At 57.3% G+C, this 17,603-nt stretch overlaps 1 protein-coding gene across 1 annotated transcript; it reads left to right on the forward strand.

The window, feature by feature from the left end:
- The first annotated feature begins 2,371 nt into the window (after positions 1–2,371).
- On the forward strand, positions 2,372–13,857 carry LHX4 (LIM homeobox 4). The gene is made up of 6 exons (XM_027740635.2): positions 2,372–2,447; positions 8,742–8,913; positions 11,947–12,149; positions 12,328–12,482; positions 13,053–13,224; positions 13,315–13,857. The coding sequence occupies exons 1-6, from the start codon at positions 2,372–2,374 to the stop codon at positions 13,710–13,712; spliced, it is 1,176 nt and encodes a 391-aa protein (XP_027596436.2). The 3' UTR covers positions 13,713–13,857.
- Positions 13,858–17,603: the final 3,746 nt, after the last annotated feature.

The raw sequence follows: 17,603 nt of genomic DNA on the forward strand, positions 1-17,603 counted from the left end.
GCCCAGAAGTGACCTAGAAAACACCCAAAGAGACCAAAAAAACCCCCCACCAATATGAAGAACAGATGGACAGCAGGAAGGACGGAGGGGAACAAAGCAGTACTACAAGGAGAGGAAGGGATGAAGGCTCTGCAGGGAAGATGTGGTGAGCCGTGAGCAAGCAGGGGGGAAGATGCTGGTGGGGTATTTTTTTAGTGGTGGGAGCCCCCCCTGCAGCACGATGCTCCCCCCAGGTGAGGGTTCGGCGCTGTGCGACTCCCTGTGCCCACTCATCGCTGCCATGAGTGATCCCGAGCGGGGCAGAGGGGGCTGGATCAATCTGGCAAAGCAGAAAAATGAATGAAAATTGAATTCCCCGAGGAGAAGGGGGTGGGGGGAGCTGTTATCCCGGCTGAGAGATAAATCAGAGCGTGCCGGAGAGCTGGGGGACTGAGATGACTCCCAGCAGCGGTGGAATAATTAGGGAAATAGCTTGGAAATGCAAAGCAGCGGGACAGGGAGGCGATGGGGCAATGTCCGTCTGTCCGTCTGTCCGCACATCCGGCTAAACTTCTCCCGTAAATCTGCCCTAGGGACCCGCCTTTCTGCCTGCTGGGAGCCACACTCCGGCTGGCTGGGGACTGGGGGGGACGGTGACCCCTGTCCCGAGGGGCTGCGGAGCGCAGGTGGCCGGGGGCGGCGGGGGCTGGTTGTGCTTAATGCACTTAAGAGCCGGAGCTTGATTTAGGGGAGAAGGGGAGGGAACCGGATGGGAGAGGATGAGGTTCATCTCCAGCGCCGTGGGAAGTCGATTTTGGGGCTCTGTGGAGTGCGGGGTGAGCCATCTCCTGCAATGAGTGTGCACCAGTCTCTGCCCAGAGGCGTGAGATGAGCCTGACAGGGTATTGCTTGTAAAAATGAAGATTTGGGGGGTCAAAACTCAGCAGCTCATAGAAAAACTTAATTTTTTTCTTAAGGAACCCTCAGGCTTAATACATTTTTTAGGTTCTATTACTTTTATTTTTAACCAATTTTTCCTGAGCCGCTGGCTTGTCCCACACGCACATTTCCTGACGGGGTGGTTCAGGTTTTTTTCAGGTGGAAAAAGCCTTTTCCTAATTCGCATTTCAAGGCGGAAATGAAGGCATGGAAAGGGCACACGTGCTGAGGGTGGCTGGGTGAGCATCCTCCCACACCCCTCCCAGCACTGGCACGTGTGTCACCTCGGGGGTTCCACCCTGCCCAGTGCTCTAAGCACCCCTCGGCCAGGCAGAGCAGGGTGTCCCAGCACATCGGGGCTGTTTGGCACCGTTGTCCCCGAGCCGGTGACACAATGAGCACCAGGAAAGGTGATGCTCGAGGCACCCACTCCGGCTTAACATCATCTGCGTTTCACTGAACTTCCTTGCTCAGCCCTTTGCCACCAGGTACCTCCCCACTGCTGTCCCTCTGGTGGCACAGGGTTTTCCTTGGGCAAAGTCCCGTGAGGGTCCTCCTGGGAGCCATAGCCACGCCGATCCCTTTTCCTCTTGGCTTTGGCATCACCACCCTTGTGCCACCACTGCCAGCTGGGCTGTCAGACTGGGCATCCTGTGGACTTGGGCTGGCTCTTTCCATGCCCACGTGTGTCCCTGAGGGAGCCACGACTGGGAAGAGCTCCGGGTGAGTGTTACAGTGCCCTGTGGAAGCCGAGCTTGCCACGGGAGTTACCAGCCACTGGACAATAACTGATACTAGGAGGTACCAGTCACCGGGCAGTAACTGGTGTTGGCGTGGTAGCAACGGGATGGCGATGTGCCAGTGTCTGCTGGAGCAAGGAAAGGTGCTCCCCTGACTACACCCCCATTCCCAGCAGCAGGAGGGACAGGGCTGGAGCTGTATGCCCAAAGTGGGGACTTGCCAACACCTTCCATGGAGTGTGAGAAGGTCCTTGAGCCCGGACAGCAGAGATCACGGCCTTTGGCTCTTCACTCTCCCAGCAGAGGCTCGGCCGGACAGAGCTCCCTGGAACCGGACAGGACCATGTCTCGACAGCGCTGTGTCGCGACAGCCGCTGGAGGCCGGCCCGGCCCCGGGGCACCTCGAGACCCCGCCCCTTCCCCGCAGGCCCCGCCCCCGTGCACAAGCCCCGCCTCCTCGCCACTAGGCCCCGCCCCCTCCGGCGCGGAGCGGGCGCTGATTGGCCGCGGGCGGCCCGCCCCGCCCCCGCCCCCCTGCGGGCGGTGACGTCACGCGCGCTCCCCGCAGGGGAATGAATGGGAGGCGGCACCGGCACCGGGACACCGGGACACGGCACCGGGACACGCCACCTCCCGCCGCCGGGCTCCGCCGGCCCGGCCCGCCGCTCTCCCGCCCCTCTTCGCTCCCCTCCGCCGCCCCCCGGGCCAATAAAATGATGCAAAGCTCCGCGCTCGCTGCCGAAGGGGCTGTCAAGGGGCTTCCCGAGATCCTCGGTGTGCCGGTGCAACGTAAGGACCATTTTCTCTTCTCTCTCCTTCGCTCCGTGCCGCAAGGGCGGCCCCGGGCCGGCGGGGCAGCGCCCTGCGGGTGTGCAGGTGCCTCCGCTCCCGGTCGCTCCCGGCTCTGCCCTTCCCGTTTGTTTTTCCCAGTGTGTAGCACCGTTAATGGACGTAAAAATTTGGAGCGCGCGGGAGGGAGAGCGGTGCCCCGGGGGAATGCGGGCCCGGCCCCGATGGGGAGGACGGTGCGGCCGCGGCTCCGGCTGTGCGTGTACAAGTGCGTGTGTGTGTGTGTCTGTGTGTGTGTGTGTCTGTCTGTCTGTGTGTCTGTCTATGTGTGTGCGTGGCCCCGATCCCCTCCCGCCCCTGCGCACCCCCGGCCCGCAGCGCACGACACCCCGCTTGTATCGTTTATCGCGACAAGGCAGCGAACGGCGGCGGTGGGAAGGGACCCGCGGGTGTGCGTGCGGGTTATGCTGGGATGGCGAGCCCGGCCGGGCAACGTGGAGCGGTGCCGCCGTGTCTGTCCAAAAAGCAGCTACAGGTAGCGCGTTCGTGGGGGTGCAAATAGGATACGCGTGTGTGTGTGTGTGCGCGCACACGGGCAGATGGACCCCACAGGTGGATGGACCCGAGCAGGACGCGCCGGCAGCCGGGTGTGAGCCATAGAGGCCGTCGGCCCCCCCTTCCCTGTAGCGCCGAGCCCCACGCGGGGGGAGCCTATGGGCACACGCATCCCTATGGATACCCCCTATGGATGGCGGGGGGCGGCCGTGGCCGGTGCGCAGGCGAGCAGACGTGGCCTCCGCGGGTATTATTATTATTATTATTATTATTATTATTTTATTTTATTTTCTCCTCGTTTCCAAACGGTTCCCGAGGCCCAGGCCGTCCCTACGGGCCCGGAACGGGGGGACCCCACCGGTGGCAGTCGGGCGAGGCTCGGCCCCCCAGAGCGGCACCGGAAAAGTTTAGGGGAGGGAGCCGAGGCGAGGGGGGAGAGCTCGGGAAGCGGCGTGGGTAGAAACGGGCCTGAGCCCCAGGAGAGCCCGGCCGGGGTCCGGCCGCATGTCGGGGGACACTGGGTAACGGGGGGGTGCGCACCCTGTCACCTGCCCGCTCCGGGCCGGGTTCCCCCCCCACCTCTCACCATTGCCCCCCAGAGCCTCCCTCGCCGTTCCGAGCCCTGCACCGGCCCCCGCCCCCCCCGGGCGGCTGTAATTCGTTTTCCGTGGGTGTTTGGCGGGGAGCGAGGCCGGTGCCCCTGCCTGAGGCTGCTGGCGGCCGGTCTCCATCCTGCTGGGGGAGGCCTGTCCCCGTTATCCCCCGTTTCGGTCCCGTTGTTGGGCTCCGGGAGGGGGGCAGGTGGGGCCGTTTAGCCGTAATTCACCGCAGCAGAGAGGAAGAAAAATCCCGGTCAGGAGCATAGAGCCGGCACCGGTGCAGGGACAGGGACGGGGACAGCCAGGGTCTGTCCCACGGCCGCATCCCGACCGGTTCCCAGCGGCAAGGTCACTTCTTCGGCCTCGGGGCCCCCCTGATTTAGGGAGAAATGAGGTGCCTAAATCACTCTGGAGCAGCATCGCCCCAGCAAAGCTCCTGGTTTGGCCCTTCTGGGGTCCACCAAACTCCCCTGCCCGTGACATTGTCATTCCTGTACCGACTGATGGATGTCAGCAATTAGCAGGAAAGAATCCAACGAGATATTATTATTATTATACTACTACTATTACTATTGCTATTATTTCTGTTATTGCTATTATTACTATTATCATTGTTTATTTAAGTGCGAAAAACAGCCGCAGAAGTAAAATAGAGGAGAGTGGGCTGCTATAAAAGTTTCCATCGTTCTGTGGTTCTCCCGCTGCTCCAGCCCGATCCCCGCGGCCGCTGCCAGCTCCCAGCCACCTGCTTTCATGTCGTGACAGCTTTGGGGCCTGATCCTGTCCCAGTTACACAGTACACAGTCCCCTCTGGGCCAAAGGGAATTGCGCCTGAGCAGGGGACCCCTTCCCAAGGGGGAGCCGGGGTCTACTCCCAGCCCCCAGCAGCCCCTCGGTATTTCATCGTATGTGCGAGGAAAATCCGTGACATTTTAATTTCTAATCGCTATTAAATCGCAGATTTTCCTCTCAGTTTAACCACCTTATTTAGCAGAGACTGTGTCCTACAGCATCCTCTTTACATCACCCTCTTCTGCAGGATTTTGGGGAGCTGAGCCCCTCCTCCCCCGCCCCCGACAGACCTAGCTCAGCCTTGCAGACGGGATTGTTAAAAATAAAATTCCAAATATTATTTATGAATATTGTTTTGCAAATCTCACCGAAGTCAAAACTTGTGCCAAAGCCTGTGGGAACGGTGCCCGGGTGCCGGCAGGCTCTGGCCAAGGGGCTGGAGGGAGGGGAGTGATTAATCGCCGCTGGGAAAGTCGTTTGCCCGCAGCAGAGAAATGAATTGGAGGGTTTTTGCATGCGAAGGAATGATGTTTTCCTCCCCGCAGAAAGACTTTTTAAGGAATCCCCAATGTGTTGCTTTCTTTGGGTTCGGTGCAGGCTCCGGTACCGCGGGGGGAGGGTGTAAATGGGGCCGCCTTTGTGCTCCGGTTTTCCACCCGCATTCCCGGGAACCCTTTCTGCAGCATCCGCGGGTGACCATCCCTTCCCCTTAAAAGAGCAAAACGCAACCCAAAAACAGGGGCCGGTTCGGCACCGCGGTGCCCGGCAGGGCCGGGCTGGGGGCGCGCCGGGGAGCGCATCCCCCCCGCCGCTGCCCCCACATCCCCCCCGCTCGGTTTCAGAGGGGTTTTTGCGGTCTGAGGGATTACTGAGGCCACCGGCGCGTTTGTTTCGTTTCCATCGTTATTTCTTTAATTTTTTTTCCCGTCGGGGAGAAGCAGGGCTGGAGGTTGGACCCGCCGCTAATAAATCACGGTGGCGGTGGGGGCGTGGGGCCCCTGCCAGGCCATCGCTCGGGTTCCCGTGCGTGGGAGGCTGCGTGGGGAGGCGGGGGATTGCGGATCTGCCCACGGGTTTTAATGGGATACGGCCAAATCCCCGACCGGGCAGCCACCGGCGGGAGGCACATCACCCCGGGGAGGGGCGTGACTCCCAAACTTACCCCCCATGCCCCGGGGAGCGGTTTGTATTGAGGCTGCTGCATCCCTGGGGTGGTCCCGGCGTGGAGAGGAGGGGACCCCGCGGCTGTGTCCCCCCTCCCACCCCCGGAGCATCGATCAAACCACCCTGCGCACGGAGCCAGCCCGGGTTTGCTGGTGGGCAAAGACAGCAAGGGAGGGCGTTATTCCTCTTGTGTCAATTATATCCATTAACTTTATTCCTGTTCTACCAAATAATTTAGTGGAAACGAGCGCAATAAATGCGAGGCAGGGAGGCAGCCGCGTCCCTTGCAAAGCACAAAGCAGGTCGCGGGGCTTGAATTTGAGATGTTTTCTCCCTGAAAATCAATGGGCTGACTGGGACATCTCCTGGTTCCCCTGGCAACTCCCCCATTATTATTATTATTATTATTATTATTATTATTATTATTATTATTATTATTATGCACAGGGGGAAGCAACCAACTGGGTGCGAGCTCTGCACTTCTGTGTGCACACACACAGACATCATTGCACACACAGTGCATGGGGTTGGTACTGTACTTGTGCAGCGAGATTGGAAGGAAAATCGTTCGCTTCTTGGAGAAAAAAAAAAAAGTAGTTTTCTCTGGAAATTCGAAGGGAGATGTTGCGTTATCGGCTGCAGTTGTTTGCCTGTTGAAATGGAGCTGTGTTGCTGCTCTTAGGGAGGAGAAAGCTGCTTGTTAGTTGTGAGTGTGTGTATATATACATGTAGGATGTGTACATATAAATACAGGCACGTGTTATATAAACAGTCATTTATATATAAAACGTTTCCTAAAGGTGCACTGGCGTTTGTGAAATAACCGAGAAGGATTTCCTCGGGCTGATGCTGAGCTGGTGCCATCGCCGGTGCCAGCGGCTTTTGCATCTCTCTCGAACGGGTTTAACAAATCCAGTGTGGAAAATGTGGTTGGTGCCCACCTGCAGCCGCGGGGGTGGAGAGAGGGGAGTGAGGCATCCAGGTGTTCTCAAAGCGAGAAGGAAAACAGGGACCTATGCAAGCTGTAGAAATTTTGCTTTTTGAATTTATTCTGCTGTTGTTAATGAGACGGGGGCTTAAATGCCAGCAATAACTACGGTCTGAAAGGCGCTGGGATTGTAACTGTCTAACTTGGGGAATGAAATAAGCTGCCTTCACGTGAGGTACGTGTCAGTACCCCAAAGGATTTTGAAATAATGTTACTTGAGGCTGTAACAATATGATTATTTTCTGTGCTCTTTTTCTCCTTTCCCCCTTCCTTCCTCTTCCCACCTTCTTTCCTATTCCCCCCCTTCTTTATTTCCTTCCTCTTTTTTTCTCCTTCTTCCCTCTTTCTTTCTTTTTCCCCTTCCCCTTTTCTTCCCTTTCTCCCTTTTCCTTTATTCTCTTTTTCTCCCTTGTCCAATTTAATTCATTTTCTCTCTTCTCTCACGCTTTTTCGTTTCTCCTTTATTGTTTTCTTTTTTCCCGTTTTCTTTCTTTCTCTTTCCTTCCCTTTCCTTTTTTTTATCTTCTTCCTTTTTGCAAATTTTTCCCCTTTTTAAATATTTTCCCTTTTATCTTTCTCCTTTTAAAAATATTTTTCCTTTTTAAATATTTTTCCTTTTTTAATCCTTTTCCTTTTAAAATATTTTTCTTTTTTAAACCTATTTCCTTTTTATGCTCTTCTTTTTTTTAATCTCGTTCCTTTTTTTTATCTTTTTTCCTTTTTCACATTTTTTTCCTTTTTAAAAACCTTTTCCTTTTTTAAATTCTTTCCCTTTTTAAAAAATATTTTCTCCTTTTTTAATCTTTTCCCTTTTTCCTTTTTTATTCTCCCTTTTCCCCCTTTTTCCCTCCCGGTAGCACCCAGGCCAGAGAGGTAGACCCCTCTCCCTCTGCATCGCCTCCCCCATGCCTTGGGCAGCACAGGGACACGTTCTTCCGCCATTCCCATCCCTTGTCCTTTGCAACCTGGCTGTGCCACTCCGGCTGGGGACAACCCAGCCCCTCCTAAGCCTCCTCAGCATTTGGAGCAACGTTATTCCCAAAAAACACCCCCTTTTCCCCATCGGAATTTTCTGCCAGCAGCTTCAGGCTGGGGAGGGAGCAGCCCTTGTACAAACCATCTCTCCTGCTCTTACTCTCCAGCTCTGGGATTTTCCCCCCAAATCCATCTGCTTTCATGTGTATGGGTCAGCTTTATGTGCCTGGCTTTTACCGTGAAATCTGCTCCTGCAGACTCTTGCTCTACCTCCCATTTATTCCAAGCTACGGGCAGAGAGAGAGAGAAATATCCAGCTCTCCAGATCTATGGAAGCTGTGTATCTACAGGTGAACGTTGTGTAGAAATCTGGATGGCCAGGGATACATCTTGCCATAAGAAAAGCCTTCCTTCTGCAAGCCTTCCTTCTCACACTCCCACAGTGTGAGAGGCTGGATGTGGGGAGGGCTGGATGGAACTGGACCTGATACCCCCGGATAGCTCTGCTCCAGCTTGGCCTTGCTTCATCCCACGTTTTCCAACCGTTTCCAGCGACAGGAGCCTGTAACACCCTGGCTGGATGGGAGAAAGCAGGCTGTCCCCATCACAGGAAAACCGGAGTCCAAAGGGATGCTGGACCATGGAGGATGCAAAGGCATGTGGTGCCCTGGCACTGCAGGGAGAGGGGCACCTGCAGGAGGGGCCGGCATGGCCAGCACGGGTGGCTCGTGGTCCTCGGGATGCAGGGGGAGCGGAGGGGAAGAGACTTGTCCGTGTTGACAAAGCCTTTGGCGGTGAGGTGGAGGTGCCCTGCACCCCCGGGTCACAAGGGACCCCACAGCTGAACCCCTGGCCCATGGGGACCAACAGGCTGCGTTCCTGTTTGGGGTTTGTGGGATGCCTTTCCAGAGGGAGCGAGAGGCAGGCAGGGAGACAGGTGTCAGGGAGCAGGACACGGTCTGGAAAACGGGGTGCAGAAAGGAAAAGCATCACGTGTGTGTGTCTGTGTCCAGAGGAGCCGGTGGGACCGTGGGCTTTGCTGTCCCTGAGGGTTTTGGCAAAGGCCGGCAAAGGCAGCTGTGCTGGGACACCTCCTCACCCCACAAAGCCCTGGCATGTGCCCAGGAGGGGCTTTGCCAGCCGGGTGGGGGCCCCGCGGGGCCGACGGGGCTGCGGGGGCTGACGCTGCTCTTCTCTCCATCCCTCTCCCCCCCTGCCCAGAGATCCCCCAGTGCGCCGGCTGCAACCAGCACATCCTGGACAAGTTCATCCTCAAGGTCCTGGACCGGCACTGGCACAGCTCCTGCCTCAAGTGTGCCGACTGCCAGATGCAGCTGGCCGACCGCTGCTTCTCCCGGGCCGGCAGCGTCTACTGCAAGGAGGATTTCTTCAAGTGAGTACCCCTCGGGGGCACAGCCCCCCGAAAGCGGCGTCTCCCCTCCTGAGAAGCAAACACACAACCTATTTTTAAGCATAATTTCGCCAAAATCTTCCTACGCCTTTTGTTGTTGTTTTTGTCGTGAACATGAAGGGAATGTTGGTGCTTTACAGCTGCCGCAAGCTGGATGCTGGTTGTTGGGATTTAGCCATCTGAAAGCCCCAAATCTCCCTGATGCTCCTGTGCCTCCCCAGTGCGGGTGTTCAGCCCCTCGGGGTGACAACCTGCGGCGGTTCGGCAGCGGCCCCGGCTCCGCTCGGAGCTAGAGGGCAGGAGAAACCCGCACAAGGCAGCGATAACGCTGCCTGTTCAAGTCCTTCACTCGCCTCGCCGCGATTTGCTGATGCTGTTTCTTTCCCTTCACCTTTTACCTCTTCTTTTGTTCCTTTTTTTTTTTCTTTTAACCTTTTTTTTTTTGCTCCCATTAGTGTGAAAACCTCATTTGATTGCGTTGGCAGCTGCCTCTGAGCTGTGCAGTGCCCCAGCCTTGGCGTTTCCCTGCTCCCATGAGACAGGACAACCTGTTCTCCATTAAAAACGGACTTCTCAGTGGAGATGCTCTGGTCCCTGGTTGCCGGTGACATTTGGGAGTTTTTCCCAAGGGATGGCAGAGGGTCACCTGTCACCCCTCACCACCAGCCAGCTAAACCAACCGATGGCCATTACAATTACTCCCCAGACAGCACTTTACCTGCCTGCCCATCCCCGTGCTCTCAGGCCTCCCACATCCCCCACATCTCCTCCTCATCCATCAGGACCAAAGATGCAGCTTGAATTTCTCCTTCCCAGCGACGGTCAAAGCAGCCGCTCCAGCCTGGGTAATAACACTTCACTTCTGATATTTTCCAGCCTATTAATCTCCAAGTCATTTAAATAGTCGCCCAAAAGGTGCGGGTAATCAATGTTAATTGGAGTTGAAAGATCAGTGACTTTCTCAGATGAGGTCCTGCCTGGATTATTTGGTGCCAATCAATAGCAGCTCGGCGCTCGCCCGGGCACTTGCCTCACCTTTCCTTCACCGCTCATTGATTTCGGGGAAGGGAACCTGTGGAGGACGTGAGGATTTCGGCTCAACTTCAGAGGCAGTTGGAAATGCGGGAGCTGCTTCGGAAAAGATCAGATTGATTTTTGATTTTTATCTTTTTTTTCCCTCCCCCGAATCGCAGCTCTTGGTCCCCAGCCATGGGTGTCTCTGTGCTGGGACCGGCCATTCCCAGGTGGTGTGAAACCCCCCCCGGGATGCTGGAGGAGGTGTTAAAATGGCTTTTATAGTGTTCTGTGAGAGGGGGTGGATGAGCTGAGGGAGGATGGGGGCTGCAGAGCGGGCACCAGCTCAGCCTTTGGAGCAGAAAAGCATCGTCTGTCTGTCCTACCCCTCCCTATGTACATGCCGGCCTCCCTCCTTCCCTCCATTTGCACCATCCCTTCATGACTCCCTCCATCTCTTCGTCCATCCCTTTATCCTCCATTCCAACCCTCCCTTCATCCTTCCATTTATCCTCCATCCATCCCTCCCTCCTTCCTGCCATCCCTTTATCCTCCATTCCAACCCTCCCTTCATCCCTCCCTCTCTCTGTCCATCTCCTATACATCCCTCTCCCATATCTCCCTCCCTCCTTCCTGCCCTCCCTCCCTCCCTCCCACACCTTCCCTCCCAGCTGAGGTCTCCCCAGCAGATGTCCAGGCACTCTCCCTTTAGGATACAAATCCAGAAAATGAGGCAAACCAGGGTTTTCCTCCTCACCTTCTGCTTCCAACACCCTGGAACAGTGCTGGCACCACTCATGCCCAGTGCTTGCCACCCGTCCCTGGGTGACACCTGCGTGACTTTGGGACTGTCTCAAGGCCCCAGCCTTGGTGGCTGTGTCCTGGCTTTCCACAGGGCATGAGAGCGTGGGTAACCATGGGGCTTGAGGGTGGTTTTGCACCATCAGGGGATGCTCAGCCCTCAGGGGACAGTGAGAGGTGCGTGGGATGGCTGCACCCCCCCCCCGGGCTCCCCTGAATGCCACTGCCTGTCCCTGCCTGCCCCTGCAGCCTTGGGGCCAAAAGGCTTGGGTGTTCCTGGGCTGCCTCCTTCAAAGCAGATTGAGCTGTTTAAGGCGTAGAGGACAGATTATTCCAATAGCTTTCTCACCTGGGCTGCTGCTGCAATGCCAGAGTGACTCCATGGTGTCCTGGGGTCCTGCTGATGGGGGGTTTAGGGGCACTGCAGGGAGCAGGGGAGACCCTGCAGAGCCCTTGTGGTGCCAATGGGAGGTGGACATCTGCCCCATCTCAATCCCACAGCATCTGTTGCTGAAAACACCAGCGGAATGTCCACTTACTCTTGACTTTCTCCTGTGCTGCCACCACCTCATGGCGTGTGTCACCCTCATGCTGTTAATTCAGGGAATTCACTTCTTGGATGCTCCTTCCACACCATTCCACGTGTTCCTTGCATGCTTTTTCCACATTCCTAGCACACTCCTCCCACACCCATTGCATGTGCCTTCCACACTCCTTGTCCCATTCCTGCACCCCCCTTTCATGCTGTTTCACACTCCTTGCACACTCCTTGCAGCCGAGCTGGTGGCTTTGCTCATTCCAACACCTGCCCCACAGCAGCCCACCCAATGCCCCTGCCAGGCCCTCGTTATGGTGTAAGAGCCCCATCATTCTGCATTAATCTGGGATTCATCTTGCCAGCGGGGCGGCGTAATTAATTTATTTGGTATTAATGTCGATGAAATATGTACTGTCCTTGCAGGGGAAAATCAGGCAGCCTATAAGCATTAGTTAAAAGAACCATTAAAATCAAACCTTCCTCAGCTCCATTAGGCCGGTCTCTCACTCTGAGGAAGATAAACCCCCCGCCGTGTGAAGTGTCATGCATAATAAGGTTGATTGCTGGTTTAAACTCTGCCCTGTCTGCTGGTCCCAGTCCCATCTCTGCCCAGCAAAGCCCACCTCGCCGGGGGGCTCAGGGTCACCCGCTTCTCCCTGCAGGCGTTTCGGGACCAAATGCACGGCGTGCCAGCAGGGCATCCCCCCCACCCAGGTGGTCCGCAAGGCCCAGGACTTCGTGTACCACCTCCACTGCTTCGCCTGCATCATCTGCAGCCGGCAGCTGGCCACGGGGGATGAGTTCTACCTGATGGAGGACGGGCGGCTGGTCTGCAAGGAGGACTACGAGACTGCCAAGCAGAACGGTAGGGACCCCTCAGGGGCTGCGAGGGGCACAGCACACCGAGGGCCGGCCATGGCTCGTGCCACTGGTGAGCCTGTGGGAAGGTGTCCCTGCAGGCTCTGGGACGGCTGGTTCTGGGGAGATATTCCCAATGCCGTGGGCTGGCAGTTCGGGGATGGTACCGCCTGCTTCACTTGCAGATGACTCCGAGGCGGGCGCGAAGCGGCCCCGGACCACCATCACAGCCAAGCAGCTGGAAACGCTGAAGAATGCCTACAAAAACTCCCCCAAGCCCGCCCGGCACGTGCGGGAGCAGCTCTCCTCCGAGACGGGGCTTGACATGAGGGTGGTGCAGGTGAGGCCGTGGGGGTGCCCCTCTCCACCCTGCCCCCAGAGAAGGGCGACACTGAGGTCCCTCTGGGGTGTCTGGGTGCTGCATTTCAGGGGATGCAGGAGTGGCAGAGGTATTGGGGTGGCATGGCTGCTCGGGAGCTGGGCTGGAGGGATGTTTGGGTCCTGGATTGCATGGAGGTGTGGGAGATGGGGTGCAGGGGTGCTGGCATGCAGGGTTGCAGGGGTTTAGGGGTGCTGGGGTTTAGGGGTGCTGGGTTGTATGAGTGTGTCCCTCCTTGTTGTCCCTCCTTGCCCTCCAAGCTGGGCGCATTGGTGCCGCATCCATGTGGCCCCCCCCTCCCCAGCTGGCATACTGGGTTGCAGGGATGCTGGGATGCTGGTGTGCCGGGGTGTTGGCATGCTGAGGTGCAGGAGTGCTGGATTGCAGTGGTGCTAGCATGTGGGGTTGGAGTGTGTTGGGTAGCAGAGGTGCAGGGATGTAGCAGTTCCATGGGTGTTGGATGCAGGAGCGCTGGCACGCAGGAGTGCCAGGGTGCCGCGGTGCCATCGATGTCCCCATTTCCCGCCCCAGGTGTGGTTCCAGAACCGCCGGGCCAAGGAGAAGCGGCTGAAGAAGGACGCGGGGCGGCACCGCTGGGGGCAGTTCTACAAGAGCGTGAAGCGGAGCCGCGGGGGTGGGAAGCTGGAGAAGGAGAGCTCGGCCGAGGACTGCGGTGTCAGCGACAGCGAGCTCAGCTTCCGCGGTGAGCGGGGCGCCCGCGCGGGGCCGGGGGGCCGCGGGGCCACCCCCTGCGCTGACCCCCCACCTCTGCTGTCCCTCCTCTCCCCGGCAGAAGACCAGATCCTCTCCGAGCTGGGCCACAACAACAGGGTTTACGGCACCGTGGGGGCCGTGGCGGGCGGGCAGTTGCTGAACGGCGGCTTCTCCATGGAGGGGACGGGACAGTCGTACCAGGACTTGCGGGACGGGAGTCCCTACGGCCTCCCCCAGTCGCCGTCCTCCATCTCCTCCCTGCCGTCCCACCCGCCCTTGCTGAACGGGCTGGACTACGCCATGGACGGCAGCCTGGGGCTGGTGGCCCACGGGGCGCAGGGGGTGAGTCAGACGCTGCGGGCCATGGCCGGGGGGGGCCCCACCTCCGACATCTCCACGGGCAGCAGCGTCGGGTACCCAGACTTTCCCACCAGCCCGGCCTCCTGGCTGGACGACATGGATCACCCCCCTTTCTAAGCGCTGCTCGCCCCCCGCCCCGGCCCCCTCGCTCTCCCCCCAGCCCGCAAGCGCAGCACTGAGGGCACCCGCCGGCGGTTGACCTTTCCAGGATTTCCCATGGGAATTGGCCCCGGAGGGCTGCAGGGAGGGGCGGGCAGCACTGGCGGTGGGTAGGGGCGTCTGTGCTCGGGGCGGGGGGCACGGATGCCTTCGGGTGTAAGCACAAGAGAGGTGTCGGCGCACGGGATGCACGGCGAGGACCCGGCGCAGGGCTGGGGCACGGCCGTGGTGTGGGACAGCGGGAGGGAAAGAAGGACAATCAGGGATGGCAGAGTCCGTCCCGGCACCCGCGCCAGCCCCGCAGTTCCCGCACCCCCCAGCCGAGCACCGCTGCTATTTTCAAGAGTTATTTTTCGATACGGAGTTGAAATGCAACTCGGCGCTGCCCGGAGCCTCAGCAGAAAGAGAAATCTATATTGTAGAAGGGTTTATTTTGCCGCGGACGTGTCCGAGCGGGGCCACTGTCCCGCTGCCCGGAGCGATGCCGCCGGGGAAGATCCTGCCTGCTCCTGGCGTGGTGGCCGCGGGGCCATGATTTATCCCTGGGCACACAGGAGTGTTTATGGAGCATCACTGCGGTTTCACCATGGTCACGCGATGAGGAGGAATTAAAAAACAATGCCTCTGGCTCGGGATGCCCACTGGCCAAGCTGGGCTGTGGTGGAGCCAGCAGGGATGCTTGGGGCTGGCACCTGGAAAGCAGCTGCTGGAAGGGTGGGTGGGAGAGGTGGGCAATGTTTGCTCTGAGGGTATTGCAAAAAATTCCCCCCAAAAAGGGGAAAAAGAGTATTTTGTCAGCTGCAGAAGCAGCTGCATGGTGGGGAGTGGAGGGGATTGGGGTGTGAGATGTCCCTGGTATAGGCCACCGATGTCCTTTGGTGCCATGGGGCTGATGGCACCAAGGGTGGGTGCAGGCATCCAGGGAGGATTCAGGTGACTTTGGCACATCCTGCAAGCCCCATGGGGTCTGCTCCTGGCCAGGCCCACCCAGCACCAGCCCCTTGCTCAAAACCCATGTGCCTGTCTCCCCCAGCACAGTCCGCATCCCCTACCCTCAGACATTCAGCTCCATGGATAAAATCCAGCTCCACGCTCTCTGCCCGGGGTGCCCAGCTCTGTCCCAACCCCACAGGGGTGCCCCAGCCTCTGGGTCCCTGCCATCCCCTCTGGCTCTGGGGTGATGCTGATGACCCCAGACTGCCATCCATCAGGGAGGGCTGGGGGTGGATCCCCTCAGCTGGCTGCTGCCAGGGGCATTGGGAGCTCTGAAAGCAAAGGGGAAAAAAGAATAAAAATGAAAAAAAAAAAAAAAAGCCACACAAGAAAGCACATCACTGGTCTGTCCCTGTCCCTCCTTGCCCCTCCAGCTGGGTGCATTGGTGCTGCAGGAGCTGCCCCAGCTGCATCCACGTGCCTCCCCCCTCCCCATCCTTGGATGCTGCTTTGTGCCAAGCCCCCGGCCTTGCTGGCACTGGTGGGGAGGGGGACAGGGGAGAGCCGTGCCCGCTGCTCTCCATCCCCCTTCGACAAGGCCAAATGTCTCCTCCTCCCTTCGCTGTGTAAATTTTGTACAGTTCCAGAAAGTGAGAGTCTTGTTTCCTGGGGGGAAAAAAAAAGGAAAAAAAAAACACAACAAAAACAAAAACCCAACAAAAATAATAATAAAAAAAATTTTAAAAGAATAAAACCTTATTTATTGCCATGTCTTGGGGAGAATTGATCCTGCCCAGTGCTCCTGAATTCGGGCCCAGGGCGTTGCTTTTGTTCCCTGCCTCCGGTGCATTGGCATGAGATGTGTACAGTCACCCCCTCCGCTACGAGGGAAAGCGATGGCAAATAAACTCGGGATGCTCTTTAGCAGCTGCTGTCTTTGGGATTTTCTTCCTCAGTGGGAGGGCCGTGGTCACCATCAGCACTGCCTGCTCCGGCACCCCTGGCTGTTTGGGGTCGGGATCGCTGGCGTCCTGTCCATGAAGCTGGCATTCCTGTATGGAACAGGTGACATTGGTCATGGTGCCCTGGCTTTTTAGAGGGGTGGGTGGGTTTGGGGTGGGCGTCTCCATCAGTGCCACACGGCACCCCGAGGTGCCACAGCTTTCCTGCCACCCCGCAGAGGTGGCAGTTGGTGCCCGGCTGTGCCACCGCAGCACTCGCCCAGCACAGGTGAGATGGAAGAGCCGTGCCAGGCAGGATGGGGGGGTCCAAGCCCCTCCGTGGGGGCACCGGTGTGTTGGCTTTCTATATTTTAATCATTTTAACATTTAATGCTTCTCAATTAAAGTGATTTCCTGGAGTAGATGCCAAGCTTAGGGCGAATGCACATTAACCACTTTCTGTATCGGTAGTTAAAGGCACCAAGGGATTTAAACAGCAATCCGCAAGGCTGCTGGGGAAAGGTTTGGCTGAATAAAGCAGATTATAAACAATAATATATGTCTTTCTCTCCTCCCCCCCACCCCTGCTTTCTTTTTTTTTTTTTTTTTTTTTGGAAAGGCTCCAACCTCACAAACAGACCTAAAGTGCTATAAACATCTCCAGGGCTGAGCGCTCGGGCCCCAAATGTGCTCTCTGAAAGCACCAGCACCGTGGCTGCTGCTTTCCATCCCGGCTTTAACAAGAGGTTTTTTACTACCCAGCGTGTCCATCAAGCCAGGCAGTGGCTGTGCATTATGGCACTGCACAGTGGTGGCCTCGCTTGTCCCCAGCCTTGATGCCACCACCATCACAGAGCCAGTGTGACCCCAGTACTGTGGTTGGGTCTTTGCTACCCGGACGCAAAAGCTACGGGCTGTGATGAGGGTTTAAAGCCACTGCCAGCCTGGGGGTGCCCTGGGCAGGGGGAAGGGGAGCAGAAGCCATTGTAGGCCCTGGCTTAATATTAATGGAAAATAACTCTCCAAGCCATTTTCCTCACCATGGAGCCTGGCCCGTGCTGTGTGTGGTGCAGTGGCGGTGCTGGAGCCAGTGCAGTGACTTTGTCAGCGCTGGCAGGAGCCACAGACACCGTGAGGGGCCAAAACCCTCACGTGCCTCCTGCCCAACCGGTCCTCAGCAAAGGGAACATTCCCATTTGTTTTCCTGAGGCTGGATGTGCTGCAGAAAGGACTTGATGGCAAGTGGCTTCCTGTCACAGCAACGGAGATTTCCTATGCTCCCCCCAAGGCTGTAAATCTTGTCTGGGGAAAAGCAAACTCACAGCAATGTCCCACAGGGATGGCACGGTCTCCTCTTGCCACACACTCACCCAAGGCAGCAGCCTCCCTCCCACCTATCCCAAAGCACAGACCCAGCCCTGGCAGCTCCTGTGACTCACCAGCACAGCCCAGTTGGGACCCTGATGAGGAAGCAGGAAGCCCCATAACCATTCCCACCTCACTCCAGCACTTGGGCATTGCCATGAGGCACATTTTTCCAGCTTTCTGGATATTTGGCCAGCTGAGAAGACCATGAAGTACCTGAGAGGCCCACAGGAGTGACAAGGTGGGTGTAGGTTTATCTCTGTGCCCAGCTCTTACCAAACCTCAGCTCTGAATGAGCCACTCCAGGGACTGGCACATGGCAGGAAGACCTGGAGCTGATTATGGAGGAGAGGGTTTAAAGCCATTTTATTCAACAAAGTGGTTGTGTGATGTGGTAAAACTCCTGTCAGCTTGGAAGGGTTGGTTAGCAACACGTGTTATGTGAGAAACAGAGGGACAGACAGACACTTGTATGACCCTTGCAGGCCTCTCTCCACAGGACAAGAGCTTGAGCAGAGCTGTGGCAGCACTGAGCTACCTCCCATCCTTATTGCTCCCAAGGAATCAAGTCACTCCCTGAAAAAAAAAACAAAACCAAAAAACCAAACAC

Source organism: Pipra filicauda, unplaced genomic scaffold (genome assembly GCF_003945595.2).
Source record: "Pipra filicauda isolate LSUMZ 115617 unplaced genomic scaffold, ASM394559v2 scaffold114_size2234877_pilon, whole genome shotgun sequence".
In the NCBI taxonomy this organism is placed as follows: Eukaryota; Metazoa; Chordata; class Aves; order Passeriformes; family Pipridae; genus Pipra; species Pipra filicauda.